The sequence below is a fragment of the Oculina patagonica genome, chromosome 14, assembly GCF_052425735.1.
Source record: "Oculina patagonica isolate OP01 chromosome 14, crgOcupat, whole genome shotgun sequence".
NCBI classification, from domain to species: domain Eukaryota; kingdom Metazoa; phylum Cnidaria; class Anthozoa; order Scleractinia; family Oculinidae; genus Oculina; species Oculina patagonica.
This window is the reverse complement of record NC_135771.1, coordinates 7,731,149-7,748,229: the sequence shown is the minus strand read 5'-3', so window position 1 is coordinate 7,748,229 and position 17,081 is coordinate 7,731,149. Positions and strand designations below refer to the sequence as shown.

Below are 17,081 nucleotides of genomic sequence, written 5' to 3'. Positions count from 1 at the left end.
CAATGACTTCACCATCTCAAGTAATTTAGGTTTTCAATTTCTGGCTCAGAATTGCCGAAATCGCCACGATTTCTGTCCGGTTTATTCCTTCGTCCAAGTAACTGCCCCTGGGTCTCCGAGGATGCCAGTTTTCATGATATCGCCTGCTGCTTCACTGAACAGCTCTCATTTCATCTGATAACGCAGAGGAATACATTCTTAACAGAGTTTAAAGTTAAAATGGTCTGGATCCGACGGGATGCAGTTAAAATGCCGCAAAGATTCAATACCTCGCTATATATAAAGTACAAGTAGGATATTTATTTTTATACTTATTTATGCAAGTTGTATCATTTTGTAAAGTAGTAGTACTTTTAAGTATTTTAACTTTTTATATAAAATTGTCTTAAATGGGCTCTGCTTGTTACGGCTGTGTTTTCTTTTTTTGTTTGAAATTCTCAGCTATAAAGTCTTACTTCTTACTTCTTTTTTCTTATTTCTACTTTTTTTATTTACAAACAATTTGTAAATTTTGCAACAAAAGCCATCAGAACGTCGTTCCATCTTCTTGTGGCATTTTTCATTTTAAAATGTTTCTTTTCTTAAACTTAAAGAAATAACCGCATTTCGATGAGCATTCATTCTCTCAGCTTTTCAACACAATATTTAACTTGGCTTTGTAACATCAATTCATTGCATTGTCGCTTGTTGGACGCTTCAAGTTGTAAAAAATTTAGCTTTTTAGCGCCTGCCATTTACGGAACTCTCAGTACGACCAGAAGTTCATAATTCCTATAAACTTCTGGTACGACATTTAGTAATTCTTCTAGCTATTCTATAACTACATTTAACAATAGTAACCACGCAATCATTAACCACGTGGTCCAAGTCTCTGTTGTTCTGAATCCTTTTGAGTAAAGTCCCTCGATTACACTTGTAAATGTCGGATTTTCCTGTTGTGTAAACGCGTTTACTTTCGTAGCTGGTGCAACATTTCTTGTAACAGAGAGTTTATTGTTTGATGATACTGCAGTAGACGTGGTTGGCAGCCGTTCTGTTGACCTGGAACAACCTAAAGGAGTTAAAGCAAGAAAAAAGTTCAAGTTTGACGTTCAAATAAAAGATGGCGGCTGTGATTTGATTGAATAGCCGCCATCTTGAATTTGCACTCCAGAGTGGACCCTGGGTTCGAGATTGTAAGGAACTTACCTTGATAAACTTGGCACAAGTAAATTTCCATCCTCATGCATATTTGGCCGAGTGATCTCCAGGCCCTCGGGTTGAAGCGAACATAACGAGCACTGATTGGCTGCTCAAACATGTTCTTGTGAACGGTCATCTCGTCCCAGTTTCCTTGGAGTATCTGAGTCAACAATAAAATAATAGTAAAACCTCCCTTAACTATGGGTATCCATACATTTACCAGGATGTATAGTGTAGTCGCATTTTAGTGGATGTCGTTGTTGCCAATTCTTACCTTCGCCTCGCCAGACTGATTGCAGTATGTTTTCCACCGTATGCCGTCTAAACTGTAATTTAGCATGTATTCTGTTACCCAGGTTCCCATCGAGGAACCTTGAGTCGCAACGCCAGAGATGTTTTGAACGTCTGTCAAGTCAACCTGAAAAAAAAAATGGTAACATAATTACTTTTCCTGTTTACTTATAGCGTTTTTTACAAGCCTGTCTAAAGTGATTCGCATTCGCTTTTGTTTTGCATTACTACGTTTGGTGATTGGTTTAAAAAAAAAACTCGCGCCACTTTGGGAGGTTCTCGACTAGTCAGAAGTAAAACCAAAAGCACTCTTGGCTCGCCTCCACACGTTTTCCCGCGCTTACGCCAACTTCATGTATTTGCTTCGAGTTTTGATTGGTTCACTGGATTGCCTATGCCATTTGTGTTTGGCCAGGTTTGGCCAGAGTGATAAGCTTGGTTTTGTTTTCTGTGTTTTACGACACTCAATCAAAAATCGCTCTATAACATAAAGGTTTCTCAGTGTTATGGGACTATCGCCTGAAGGTTACACACACGAATGGTCATGTCGCAGGAACAAGTACCCGGGACACAAAATCATAACGGACTTGTACACACACAAGAACATGTAGGGACATACAATACATACTAGTTATGCAACGCTTTCGAGTGGTATACTATGGAATATCCCACGAGTCACTTGTATTTTCTCGGTATACACACGAGCCTTTAGGCGAGTGTGTATACCAAGAAAATACAAGTGACAAGTGGGATATTCCATAGTATACCACGAGAAAGTGTTGTGTAACTATTTTATACCATGCCATAGAAAATACGCTTACTAAATTTCATCGAGAATAAGATCGTAGCGCACGATGGGAAGGTTAGGTTGAATACCGTCGAATATACAACGGCTTTCCTGTATTCTGATTGGCTGTATTTTCTATGGCATGGTATAAAATACAATATGTCTGAGTCAGAGGCTCATGTATAAAACGTAGGACATGTTGCAGCGACACGTTCTTTCGTATTTGCTGATTCTTTTCAGGGGATCAGTCGCTGCACTGAACATGTCCCCCCCGCAACATCTTGTGTGTGTACATGTGGTTTTGTCGCTGCTATATGTTGCTGGGACATGCTGCTACGTTTTGTCCCTTTATGTTGCATTTTTGAACAGCCAAAATTTATATTTGTGTCGTAAGGAAACTTAAAAAAAAGTAATGGTCCTTTTATATTAGCAATAGCTATTTTAGAACACTAAAAGCGTTTAAAAAAGCGCGTTTGGCTGCGGATGGCTCTGATGGAAATAGATTGCAACAATTTGAAAACGTTAGCCAACGTCAGTCAGTCAGTCAGTCAGTCAGTCAGTCAGTCAGTCAGTCAGTCAGTCAGACAGTCAGTCAGTCAGTCAGTCAGTCAGTCAGTCAGACAGTCAGTCAGTCAGTCAGTCAGTCAGACAGTCAGTCAGTCAGATTAGACCAAGAAACTGCGAAATCCCCGTTATATAGTCCCTTTAAGGACCAGGTTCAAATCAGTGTTTTACGAAAAAGCTCTCGCATGAGAAAAGTAATACGTACCTGGATGTATTGAGAGATATCTTCGGTATCTGCACACCAGCTTCCCCACAAGGCAGAATCATTGACTTGTTTGACCTGGTTGTTAAGCCTCCCTTGTGACGGATGGTGTCCTTTGAAAAAACTGGACGCAGTAACTTGTTTATCAGGTATTTGTCTGCTCTCCAGTCCGGCTGCAGCGCTGCAGTCTTTATACCAACCGTCTGTGTAAGGATTAATAGAAAGAAGAAGCAGCTTAGTACTTGCCAGTGGTATTGTTTTATTGGAATCACTGATCGCAATTCTATAACATCTATGTCTATACCGTCCGAAATACCCACATCCTCCTGGCCTTGCATAATTTTAATTGTTAATTGGCAATGCTGCCAATTGCAGCTAGCTATTTTCCAAATTTTCCTAACTTCAGTTGGTAAATTTCGTAAGTTTTTTTTTGCTGCCGCAAATGGCTAAAAATGGTTTACTCTGCTTTAATAGGACAAGGTTCTTGCTAGGGCGGGTTTTCAATTGACTTTAGTAAAACAACGGCAAAGTGATCACAACTGACCAATCACAGCTAACCCAAATAACGGAACAAACCAATCAAAACTCGAGACACAACGCGCAACCGGTGTCGAGCGCGGGAAAACAGGCAACCGGTGGCAAGAAACATGCAACCAGCTGTGCAGAGCGCGGGAAAACGTGCATAAGCCAAGGGACGGTTAGTGTTGCTACTGATTGGTTGAACAAACTTGCCCTGAATGATAAGGACGCTTTGCACGTGTTTTCTCAACCAATCATAGGGCTCAGCAAATACAAATTAAAACAGACCTTGCAATTGAAAAACAACACTTCCTCTGGATATTGTCTTTTTATATACCTTACGGTTACTTCTGATTTTCGCGGGAACTTTATATCGCGAAAATGGAACGGGCATATTTCGCAGGGCTTAAATTTCGCTTAAAGGAACTAAATTTCTCGAAAATTGTCAAAATACTGGTCTGCATTAACAAACAGTAAGTCTCAAAATTGGCACAACTGAGTTTAATTTTCCACAGCAATAGTTTCCAATGCCACTAAACAAAACCATATAACAAAGCGAGACTTAAAACAGTTTGACAGGTTCCTCTGTAACAAAGTAGAGCTTGTTTGACGACTGTACCAAGATAACTATGTAGTTAACTGACGGCAACGTTAAATAATCATAGCTAATCATAACGAACAAGACGCCTAAAGCTTAATGCTTAAAACCGGGCGGTTGATGTTTAACTACTTTATTAGACAAGTACAGCAAAAACTTTTAAAATACCATTTAATTTATATTGAGTAACACGCAAGTCTGTGGATTGCTTGTCCATGCTTGGACAAATTCCTGCTTAGGCTTTCAAATTTTTATTTTTCTTCCCAATACTGAATAACCTAGGTGTTGAAAACGTTTTGTGTGCAATCTTGAATAAATGAACTCAAACCAGTTAAATGGCAGTACAAATGATCTCCGACCAAAACAAACAAACAATTTCGTTAAAAACTAAGACGTGTTTTTACATGTAAACATTTTTAAAAAGGTACCACACCAAAAAAATGGGAATAAGAACAAGATAAGAAAGCTTTTCAGCTTTCAAACATGCAAGCTCTTTACGTCAATTTTGGGAAGCAGTCACGCAAACGCAAGTTCTTGATTGCGTGATTCATTGCAGGTCATTTCTCCATCGCCGTTCGGTTCCGACTGAAACTCAAAACCCTTGAATGAAAAACAAAAAATATATATTTTATATTCCTCGCTAAAAAGAGCGGAGTAACCAGAAAATTACAGTATTGGCTCCTGCTCGAATAAAACGAGTAACATAAATAATAAAAAAAACGAATAAAACGAGTCAAATATCAAGAACAGAAAAATTTCTAAACAAAATTACAAAAGAAAATAAAAAGACTAAAAAAGGGCATGCATTAGACCACATGTATTAGATAACAGATGCTGTTAAAAATCTCAACTAAATGTGAAAAAAAGATTCAAGATGAGGCGAAGAAACATTTGAATTACATTAAAAGCCGTGAAAATACTGATGCCGTGATAAAATTTAATTAATTTCACACGATGGAATAAAAACACAAAAATATATCTTTCACATTTAACAGAAATCGGGGTATTAGATAAAATTTTAATTCCTCCTGCTGAGTAAATATCAAAAGTGCGGGATCTAAATCCTGGCCAAGAAAGCGGCCGAGTGGACTACTACGACAAACAACGCAAATATGTAAACATCAACATGGTGCCTCAATCTATAAATAGATGCCGTGTTCGTTTCAAAAGCCTAAAAAGGCAACTATTAAATACAAACGTGAAAAAATAAAAAATAACATGAAAACGTTTTAGATGAATTTTAATTCAAGATGGGGTCAAGAAACATTTTAAAAGGCAAAAAGATTTAGAAAATTTCAAAAACGTGAAATTTTGCATGCCGTGGTAGAATTTAATTACATGTATTAAATTACCCGCGCCAAGATTTCATTTTCATTTTGCAGACCATTTGTTTTACTTGCTGGCTTTGCGGATCCCTTCACAAATACCATCATAGTTCGTAGAAATACTATACATTACCATTTTATTGACTGAAGTCTTGGGAAGTGTGTAAGTAAAGCTTTTACATCAAGAACAAAAATAAGATTATTTCGCTGTGCAAACATTCAATCGTCTCTGATACGCGACTTTGCCGGCTCAACTGTACACGGATGAAAATGGACACAATTTTTTCTATTAAATGAAGAGCATCTTCAAAGTAATCCGGCTCAAAAATTCTCTGGCTACCAGCCCTTTTTTTAAAAGCAGTTATGCGTGAAGCTTGCTGCAAAATCATTGCGTGACTGACGTAGCAGTTTTCAAAAAAAAAAAATATATTGCTTGGACGTGTCAAAAAAATCACCGGTTTCGCAAACCAGTACTCAAACACTTGAATAACACAAAAATATATATTTCACGCTTAAGAGAATTGAGGGTATTAGATAAAATTTAAAATAGGAGAGTGATTTAATAGTTTCTGCCGAGTAAACATCAAGGGTGCGTGATTTGAATCCTGGCCAAGAAAGTGGCCGAGCGGGTCTGGAACGATTTACCGACAAGACTACTACTACTACGACGACGAAAAAATTCCGGGCGATTTATAAACCGGGCCGGCCCAGTCTCCCCGCCCGGTTAATTATTTAGAAGGGTATTAAAGTTCACGTCGTTATTTTTCGCGAGAACCTTTTTTCGCGGGTATTTAATTTCGCGATTTTTTGAAAATCGCGAAAATAAGTTAGGGTTATTCTTAGGCAACGAGGGAATATGCGATTTATTCACCAAGGACGCAGCCCAAGGTGAATAAATCACATATTCCCGAGGTGCCTAAAAATAACCGGCTTATTTTTCACATGGGCGAGGTATCAACAGTGGCTTAAAACAATAAGAATACGCTGAAGAAAAACAAATGTTTTTTTTCTTGACACACACTTGACAACAGGAGAAAGGTTCCGAAAAGACGCACTGGGGTTTCCACTTTGTTAAATTTTATAATAAACAGGTTATTTTTTCGTTTTTGATATGCCGATCAAAACAATCAATATGCGTGCCAAACTAGCTTTACAAAAGATTAAAGATTCCGAAAGTACGCATTGGGATTTTGTAATTGCCTAATAGTACCGACAACTTTGTAACCACCTTTTTTCACCAATTAACTGCAAAGTTGGTAGAAGTGAGTGAGTCTGCGAAGGAAAGTTCTAATTTTTCGACAAATCCAGGCAATAACTTGGAGCCTGCTATCCTCTAAGAATCGGGAAGAGGACTACGAAAACGCTCAGTTTAATTAGCATTGAGGAGGCGACAAAAGGGTTGTTTAGCTTTAACCAGGTGGAAACAAATGGGAAGAAAACGTCGAAGAGGCTAGAGAGATCATCGTTGACGATGACAAATTAAAAGAGCTGCTGGCCAGGAATAGTGAAGGATCCCGAAGAAGACAAAAAAGGTAACCTTTAGGCGTTTGAATGTTTGGAGTGTGTTAGCAACCGAACAGAATAAACTGCTTCGGCATTCTGAAAAAGCAAACGTCGAGGCACGAGTTACGGAACGCATTTCTCATGTTTTCAATTGAGCAATTGCTCAGTAGTATTTAAAATAAAATGTAACAACAGTCAAGGTAAAATTAATGTAACGTTATTAAAGTAAAGTTGTGGTTTTGTTTGTAATGCGAGGCTTGTGGATTTGCTACGAGGGGAATATTATCGTAATATTCCCCTAGGGGGTTATCAACTCTAATATTCCCCTGGTGGAATATTAGAATATCAGCCCCGCTCTCCCCTGTTACAATCAAAGCCACTCCCAGCTTTTTAGACAGTTGTTAATTAGCGGGGTTTATTCAATATAACCATCATGGAAGAACAAAGGAAAACGAGCCATGTGAAAAATAAGTAACAATAAGGTATATATTCCTATTCCATTATTGGTTACATTGTTCTTCCGGAATTTTGTTCTTTTAGTACACATAACCCCTGAGTCAAGGATGCACAGTCTCCTGATGATAGACTCTTCATTAGTTTACCTTGTGTGTTACAACCATAGACCTCCGCTCTCATGCAAGCGATTCCATATGCATTCCATTCCAATGCTCTGATTCTTATAACTCGCGCTATGATAGCCTTGTCCAGCTTATTTCGTTTAACTGATTTACCATCACTGTTTCCTTTTAGCGCCTACAAAGAGTTCAACCAAGTCACGAGAAAAAAACCTCTAGATTATATAGAATTATAATCGTTCGTCGCCTATAAAAGCATTTATATTTAGTGGAACCTAAATTAGACCAAAAAATACGTGTCCCCAGTTATTTTCTCTTGAGCGAAATCGATTGACAATCAAATAAAGAACTTATCTATTCATCGACCTATTTACAAAATGACATCTGTTTGTCTGAGCTTCTCTGTCTGACTGACAGACAGACTGACTTCTGTCTGTCTGGCTGATAAAATGACTGACTGGTAGACTGACCGACTGACAGGCAGCCTGACTGACTGACTGACTGACCGACTAACCTCTGTCTGTTTGACTGACAGACAGACAGACAGACTGACTGACTGACTGACTGATGTCTGTTTGACTGTATGACTGACTGACTGACTGACTGAATGAATGACTGACTGACTGACGTCTGTCTGTTTAACCGACTGACTGACTGGTTGGCTGACTCACTGAATGACAGACAAACTGACCGACCTACTAAATGTCTGATTGGCTGACTGGCTGGCTCTCTGAATGACAGACAGCTGGGGTGCTTCGGGCTGCAAGTATTTCCCCATATTTCATTTTGAAATAATTGCTTTTTGCACATGGTAAAATGGCTGTTATCCAATTGCCTCTAAGCCAAATAAAACTCTGGAACTACACTATCTAATATTGACTGATAATTACGGTGTCTTTGTTGAAAGATCTGTATGTTTTCCAGTTCATCCCGTCACAACTGTAGTTTAAAGAGTACTTTTTGACCCAGTTGCCAAATGGTAGGTCTAAGCCTTGAGTAGCCACTTGTGTTATAACTGTCTCTTGGCCAAAATCTATCTGTAAATATGGATCATCATCCCAGTCCATTGCACACCAACCGCCAAACGTTTCAGGGTTTTGAATACGCCTGCAACGGGAATACACCAAGAGGCAGTCAGTCAAGAGTTGTTGACATTCCCTCAATATAGATAAGCTATATAGGCTATTCGTTTTTTAACTTTAACCACCTTTAACTTCAGAGCTAAAATTTTCACCTTCATAGGGCACCCGATAAGGTAACTGCTTAATAAGTATTGTGTAGTTTCAATCCAGTTTTACAGATGTCAGTAATGTAAGTTCCGAGATGAAACCCTAGTGTGCGGCCATTCAAATGAAAGCTATTGAGCAGCACTTTCATGTGATACTATTTATTATGCTATGTTAGGTGGTTCTGACTTTTAGTTTAACGTCTGTCGATGAAACCCTAATGTGTGATCATTCAATGAATGTTATTGTACCTTTATGTGGTACTTTTTATAATGATGTACAATGATGTACAAGGTGACTCTCACTTTTAAGTTTGTGTATGACCATTCAAATGAAAGCTATTGAGCATTACTTTCACGTAGATTTGTTAACAGACATGGAGATCCTAATTTTGATCATCACGTGTTAAATTTAATAAAACCAAACCAAGAAAGTATAAAACCATGAATATTGAGTACTATACTAAACATCGAACAGAGTCTTAGCCCACCTCCTGTTCCAGAGTCTGCCTGCAGATGGCTGCGTCCACTTTGAGTTTGAAGACGAGGCAGTAATTTGAGAGTCCCGAATGTCGCCAGTGGCCATTCCTAAGGCAAGACTACAGTCTGTACAAAATAATAAACCAACTTTAACTTAAAACGAAACACTTCCTCAAAATAATAGTTTACTAAGCTTTAATGGAAAAAACGTATCGACAGCCAACAACAAACCAGAATAGAATTGAATGAGAACAGTTAAACAGAGTTAAAGGTGCAATATCACGAGAAGTCTCCTAAGTTTTTGTGCAAACTATGATGGAATTATGAGGGTGCAATCAGTGTTCAACAACATAACCTTTGAACAACAACAAAAGAAAGGCATAATTTCATTCTCCAAGATGTGAATTAACGTGATTAATCAATGGTTTATAAGTGATTTTCTTCCAAGTTACACTGTCAAACTTAAAAACGTCAGCCCGATTTTTTTAAGTTTTAGGCCACTGTCCTATCCCTCCGTAGCCAAACCATCTTTTAACAATTTTCATGACTAGTACACCACGTTTTAGCAAGGCCAGGTCACTATTAGCGAATTTCCAATTAATATCGGCAACGCCTTCATTGCATATTCAAATAACACTAAATCATAGTGAACATGCCCCTTTAATAAAGTAAAAAACCGCGTATAAGAACCAAAAAAATTAAGAACCTGTTAGGTTAAAGTTTTCATTTTAAACCCCTTTTTCATAAGAACCTATTTAGCCTAAAATTTTCAATAGGTTCTTAGTTTACAGAAATAAAGGCACCGATGAAAATACAGAAAAAAAATTTAGTCTAGACACACATGCTAGTTCTTTGAAAAGATAAATTTACTGTATGGTTATCATCTAAACTGTATTCTAGATAATTATTGAATACAAGAAAATATATACTCCATCACATATGCCCGTAGTAGTTAACTGTGTTGATCGCTCGCCCCTATCAAATTAAGAACCTAGCAGCGTAATCCCACAAAATCCATTTCTATAAGAACTTATTTAGGCTAAGTTGGAAAAATCTAGGTTCTTATACGTGGTTTTTACTGTATTATATTAGCGACGATTATTATATTAGCGGATTTCGAACGTGGGTAGTTTTTCAGTTCAATTATTTTCTACTTGCTCAACCCTCGACCTACCCCGTCTAAATATGTCCCCGAGCTACAAAGTCAAGATATATTCGGAAATATCATATTTATCAATGCAAAAATAACAGTATTAAGATAAGTAGGTATTTTGAGTAGTTCTGCAGCCGCAGCGCTATCGAATGTGGGTAACATTTGATTTATGATTTACAACAAGTGCCATATGCTTATTGCGGTGTCACATTGTATAGGCGTATCCGAAATGAATCTATGATTGCTATTCCACAAGTTATTTGCGGTTCAAGCGCCAGAGTTTGATTTATTTTTTCCAGATCTCCAATGAACACCCTATTTTTTCTGCGAGGGTTTTAATTTTGCTAATTTTGACAATTGATAAAGATTCACGTAAACTAACTATTACAAAACTCGTAATTTGTTTTTAAATGTATCCCGTTTTCCAAAACGCAAAAGTTGGCATCGTTTTCGAAAATTGACTGCACAGTTTTGCAAACCTTATTTCGAGAAAAAAATGCATTGTAAGCCGAGGGAAAATCGAGACCTCTCTTGGGTAAATCAGAATATCTTGTGATTCTTTGTCCTTGTGTTATACTGCCAGCAGGACAGTACTCGAAAGATTGCTTTCCAATTTGGGGGACCGACGCATCTGAAGAAAAATTCCGCGAAAAGCTGAATCATGTCGTGAAATTAGACCGGGCGTTTGCGCTCTAACTTATGAAAACGTGGTATTGTTAGGGTAAATAAAAATCTTGGTATTCTTTGTCCGTGTGATACAGCAGTACAACTTTATCTTCGAGCAATTAAAAATTACTTTGCCCGGGATTTAAAGTTTGCTTTTCAGTTTGGGAAAGGCATATCCCTAAAGAAAAATCTCCCTGAATCGCCCACCGTGACGACTAACAAATGCGTAGTTTAGTTAGAAATCCAGGCACTTTTATTTGGGACGCAAAGAGGGAAGTCGTTTACTAAAGTCATTATCTAACACATTCCAAGCAATTCTTAAGAATACAGGCATTGTCTATTTATATAGACGAAAGTGTCGGGTAAATAACTTTTCTCCCTCCCCTAGATTTATTTAGTCTCATTGGGAAAGTTGCGGATACTGAGGCAAAATCTCCATCAAGATAATATGAAGTACATATTCTCTTGTCTCCATTCAATTTTCAGAAATGGCCTTGGTAAAAATATCTACACTTTTTTACACGCTTCTATCAAACATTTTTCAAACAATACTGGAAATTCATTTCTTAAGTAACTACCAAGGGGCTAAAGCCGATTGTGTCAGTATGTATACGGTAGAATCCCAATTGTAGTCTCAAGCCCTAGAAACTCTCGATTGAACGAACTTGGATAGTACTTCTCTGTAATATTTTACCCCCGATTTCTTGTAGCAATTCGTTTCCCGCAGAGGCTCGAGAAATCGGGATTCTACTGTAAAATAATTTACAGGCAGTTCTATGTTTATTGAAAGATATTTTTTGTTTATCTCATACAGTCTTTAAAAACAATCTTTTTGTAGCGGTAGGCAATGCGTTCGGTGCCCACAGAATGTAATTCCAGCGTCTCTACAATGTAACTGAGATCGCTCAGTTTTTCTCAAGTACTGTTTATGCGGTTTAGATCTCTTACACTTCCAACTTCAATTTATTAAAGTTAAAACCTTAAATTAAGTGTTTTTATACCGTTTTACTTTACATAAGAAATTGGATTATTCGAATTGAAAAAAAAAAGACAATATTCGAAAGTTTACACCCGATTGTTAAACGTTTTTACCGAGGATTTTAGACTGATATTTCTTGTAGCATTACTAGTCAATTCGATTGCATGTCCTACTAAACGTGTACCTTTGCATTTCAGTTAATAAATTGTATAATTTTTCCAATATCCCACGATATTTTTATTATACATCTCTTTAGTCTAACTTAAATATGAAAATTTTATTCTGTAAATGTTTTATGTGGTTGAGACATCCAAGAAGACAGACCTTCACACGGGGCGTGTCCATTTCTTTCACCGAGATTACAAGAGTCCCCTCAAAAAAAACAGATCATGTCAAAATAAAGAGTTCTCATTATTAAATAAAAATCATTCAATACTCTTATCCCATACTTCATATATTCGTGTTTGAAATTCCATCCCAGCCCGTTAGCCCTTTATTAGAGATACAGTGATAATTCCGCACTGTATGCCGTGACCTATCTTTGACAGCGAAGCTCTTTTTAAAGGTCGCACCGTTGACAGTAATTAATAATCATTAATCTTGTTGTTTGACAGGGCATCTCGAGGCGGTTTCCGGGGGCAATTTTGTGTCTGCCGCTCGGGCAAGCCATGCAACGTCCAAATTTACACATCATTAATCATAGGAAGATTTCAAATGACGAGCCGACCAGATACGTTTTCGCTTATCTCCTAAATTCAGAAGGCATTGTTGAACATGATGAAATACTTCAAGTTATTTTTTTTTATTCAGATCACGAATTAAATCACTGCATGTTAAAAACTTAAAAGAGGCAATCACGATGAACTGCGAAAACGATTTATTTACTAATTTCTGAGCATTTCTGTATGTGTATGGCATTGTCGTTTAAAATGACTTTAGAACGTCCATTACAGTCCAATGACTACGCAAACAAAGACCACTCCGGTTTCGTTTGAAATTATTCGAAAATGTTTTCAGAAAGATTCGCTTGGCTTCTCAGTTTATATAAACCGGCAAAGAACTTGTTTCCCGAAGAGTTATAAACTCGCTAAATGTAACAAGTTTCTGTGAGGAGGTAGCACTTTGTAGTTGACAAGTAAATCGTCTTCACAGATCCTCTAACAAGGTGCGTAATCTCTTTGTAATCCCGGGTTGTTAGCAAAGGAAGAACCGGTCACTCGAAGGAACTCTGCGGAATCGGAACAGTCTTATAGGTCCGTATAGGCAGAGAAACTCGGCTTAGCCATAAAATACACATCATATAGACTTCTCTGATAAAATATTCGAGTATTAAACGTAACATTAATGTTATTCTTGAAGATTTTTTCCCCTTTTAAAAGCGCGTTCTGGTCTTTTTCAATGAAACAGAGACGAACGTTTATAGCAGCAATTTATCGGTCAGTTCATTACTTCTCGCTGCAACGTACAGTAATGAATCCCGAATTCTCCAACCTCCATGGGAAACGAAAAGTGGTTTAGGGAATCGGGGAGTTCGAGAAATCGGAGGTAAAATTACAGTGTTCAACCGAGTAAAGGGAAATGAGTTTTGGTTCGAGTTATTGAGGGGTTTCACAAATCGGCATTTTACTGTACGTACAGTTGTATCAATACAATCATGATTGAATCCTGATTTCTCGAACTATGCTCCAAGGGAAACGAAGATTGCTTCGATAAAACAAGAGTCCGAAAGATTGAGGGTAAAAAGACAGCATTGGACTGGGTGAAGAAAGCCCAAGGGAAACAGCTTAAGGTTCGAGTTATCCGGGGAAGTTTGAAGAATAGAGGGTCCGCAAATCGGGCTTCCACTGTATCGACAAATGGTATGAATTTGATCTTAGGATAGAACAGAGAGAGCTTCCTTATATAGACTTAAATGATACACAGTTTAACACATCCAAAAATAAAGGTATCTTAGATAACATTACTGATGATGGCTGCTCAAGTTGAGTCACATTTTGTCGGTTCAAGTTTGTTGAGCAGTGTTATTAAAATATAACTGTGACACTGTCTCATTCAAAATCCCGATTCCTCGAACCCGTAAGGGAAAAGAAAATTGGAAAAGGACACGGTAGTTCGAGAAATAGCGGGTAAAATTAAAGTGTGTTCTGCTTATGGAAGCAAATCCAACTGAGGAAAATGATTTTTGGTACCGGAGATTTCGAGAGTTTCATCAAGAAATCGAGAATTCGAGAAATCGGGATTCAACTTGAAGATTATCTACAGATTATTCACTGTACTATCGGTATAGTTTTAGTACAATGCTTATAATTAATAAGTACAATTATATTAGAAGCCAACATTCAACCATTAAAGGATTTCGTTTTCCTGACTTACCGGATTTAACATGGTGAATGAGAGACAGAAGAACAGCGAGAAGAGCGCCTGTAGACGAAGCCATCTACTTTGTACAGATTGGCCCAGTTACCAAACTGATATAGCTGGCGAGTTGTAAAGAAACCAAACGAGTCCTTTCAGTCCGGGTTCTCTGTTGTTAGGTCGTTGTGTAATGTAAACCGACTGGTCGGAAAAATAAAGAGATAATTAATCTTCGTCAATTACCGTTCTGTCGTAATGTGGTATGCAGACTGTAGTTTCAATTACCTAGTTTTGTCAAGAGACCTGAATCAAAATGACAGTATCTTTAGGTGAACAATTAACTTTAACTTACCAAGTCCAGACTTGAAGCCGGCTAACTTCAAATAGAAGCTATCGCGGAAAGTCCAACCATTAAACTATCAGTTTAACTCATTCCACCACTCGCATGAGCATAAAATGCTTTGGAATGACAGATAGTCGGAAATCCGTTTGCCTTTGATAATTTGCTATGCTATTGGCTACTCTGTTTTCCGACTTTTCTGGCACTTAACGAGCCAACTGATAATTTTCCCTGGTTGCATCACTGCTATTTCGTTTCTTTTCATTTGCTATTTTATTTTTTTTATAAAATCTCGCGACTTCTGAGTTACTTTATTTGGGGGCATCGCTTTGCCTCAGTGTGTCACGTGGAGGCGTTGTTTTGACCAATCGCGCGTAAACAAATTTCTATCAATAGTCTTATATTCTATTCTTTATTGATTATCCCGGTTTTTCCGGCTATTTTCCGGAGTAGCATAATTAGCACAAAAGTACCGATGATTTTAAAGCCGGGGCTAGGAGCCCAATAGTACCTCTTCCCGGGGCTAATCGCGTTTAATACAATTACATTAAGAACATTGTAACAGTTTCGTAGTACAGTTACTCTAGTTTTAATTTTCTCGCCCGCATTCTTTAGCATGAGGGGCCGAGTAACATTGTTACTTTTCCTAAGATAGATTGCCAGATGGGAGCCCAACGCGGGCTAACTAACTTAGCTTTGTCTCACCTTTCTGGTGAACAAAATGTTTTGCATCTTTTTTCTGTGCCAAGATACCTAAGTAGCTTATCTTTTCAGTAGTAATTAAATTGAACAATGGTGGGAGTTGAAATTCTCATCAAATACTCACTGTCGAGTGTACTTACTAATAGGCAAACATAAAAGGCGACCATCTTGATTCAGTAACTGGGAGGGGCTTTTCTACGTCAAAAAGGGGGTAGGGTAATAGACCGACCGGAGTAGAAATGGTACCTTTAAGGGGTCCAAAAAAGCTTAAGCCACGCCCAAATAGGTCCCCTTTAGGGATTTAATTCAAATTTCCACTAGCGTATCACCGTCCCTTTATGGGGATCCCCCCCCCCCCCTCCGACGCTTTTTGCCATCAAGAAACAATAACATATGAGCTCGTAGGCGGTTTCTCCTTTCCAGCCAAGAATTACATGCGTGTAATTGCACCATAACATGTGTCACAGAATTATTGATTCAGTTGGAGAAACGAGTGTCGTTTTGGGGTAATCTTCTGCAAGGCACTCGAAAATGTCCCCATTCCTATTATATAGAAAAACATGGTTTGAGCCCAGAGTATCAGTAGGTCGTAGTACTAGTGTGATCGTCTGGGTGAAAGTAGTTCTGAGAAGAACTGTTGTTAATAAATGACGTTTCGACAACCTGAGCGGAAGTCATCTTCAGACTGTCCATTGTCCCTTCAAAAACAGGCGCGAGGACTCGCCGTTGCCGGTACTCCGAAACGAGGCGCGCCAATATATCGCAAAAATGTTCTTGTTGCTTAGCAACATTGGTCACGAAAATCGCGGGCTCAGTCAGTTCTTGGACACGGGACTTCGCCATACCAGATTGGTTAAGAGGAAATCCGCCAGGACTTCGAGTAGTTATTGGACAAAATTATGTACCAAAACTATTTACACCTGATTGCAAGCTTTTGTGTTACTGCTTCAAGTATCTTATCGAAAGAAATCTTTTCTAACAACACCAAACATCGAAAACAAATTTCGAAGTTCCACTGAATTCCCATGAAACGCTTAAAAGATGTAAACTTTTGCCCATAGCTTATCAAATTTGAATATCATTTTATCAGACTCTGATAAGAAATTATTGTTGGTGTTATCACGGATAATTACTTACATCTTTACCTTTTATTAAGGGTAGGAAATAACGCAATAGGATTTAAATTATTCTAGTACTTGATTTTTGTCCAACTTTAATAAATATTACTCGACTTCCTAGTGGATTCCGTCTTAACACTTAACAACTATTCACCGAAGTGGAGGTGGCTAGTGAAGTATATTTACCCAGCCGCGAAGCGGCGAGGTGAATATCCACCGCTAGCCACCGACACTGAGGTGAATAGTTGTTTTAGTATATACTAAAACAGTGAGATAATATAACCCGAAAGAATGATTTTTGGCTAGTTTATTTGTCTTATTCCCTTCAAAGATTACAATTTTCGTGGCGCGCGTTGCTCGGAGGTGAATAGCAAAGGGTATTCGGAGTTTGAGTAGCCAATCAGTACGCTCCAAAAACACTATCCACTGTTTTAGTATTTACGGTCATATACTAATTACAGATACAATGAGCGAATATAATTTTATCAGTATCAAAGTTTTTTTTTCCTTTGTGTTC

The 17,081-nt window shown here is 38.0% G+C and overlaps 1 protein-coding gene across 1 annotated transcript; it reads right to left on the bottom strand.

Annotated features, from left to right (window-relative positions):
- Positions 1–414: 414 nt before the first annotated feature.
- On the bottom strand, positions 415–14,949 carry LOC144637760 (lactadherin-like). The gene is made up of 9 exons (XM_078496838.1): positions 14,757–14,949; positions 14,423–14,605; positions 9,263–9,377; positions 8,437–8,653; positions 7,574–7,724; positions 3,030–3,229; positions 1,457–1,600; positions 1,189–1,342; positions 415–1,051 (listed from the first exon to the last, which is right to left on the bottom strand). Exons 2-9 carry the CDS (start codon positions 14,484–14,486, stop codon positions 810–812), a joined length of 1,287 nt encoding a protein of 428 aa, XP_078352964.1. The 5' UTR covers positions 14,487–14,605; positions 14,757–14,949; the 3' UTR covers positions 415–809.
- Between the last annotated feature and the right edge of the window lie 2,132 nt (positions 14,950–17,081).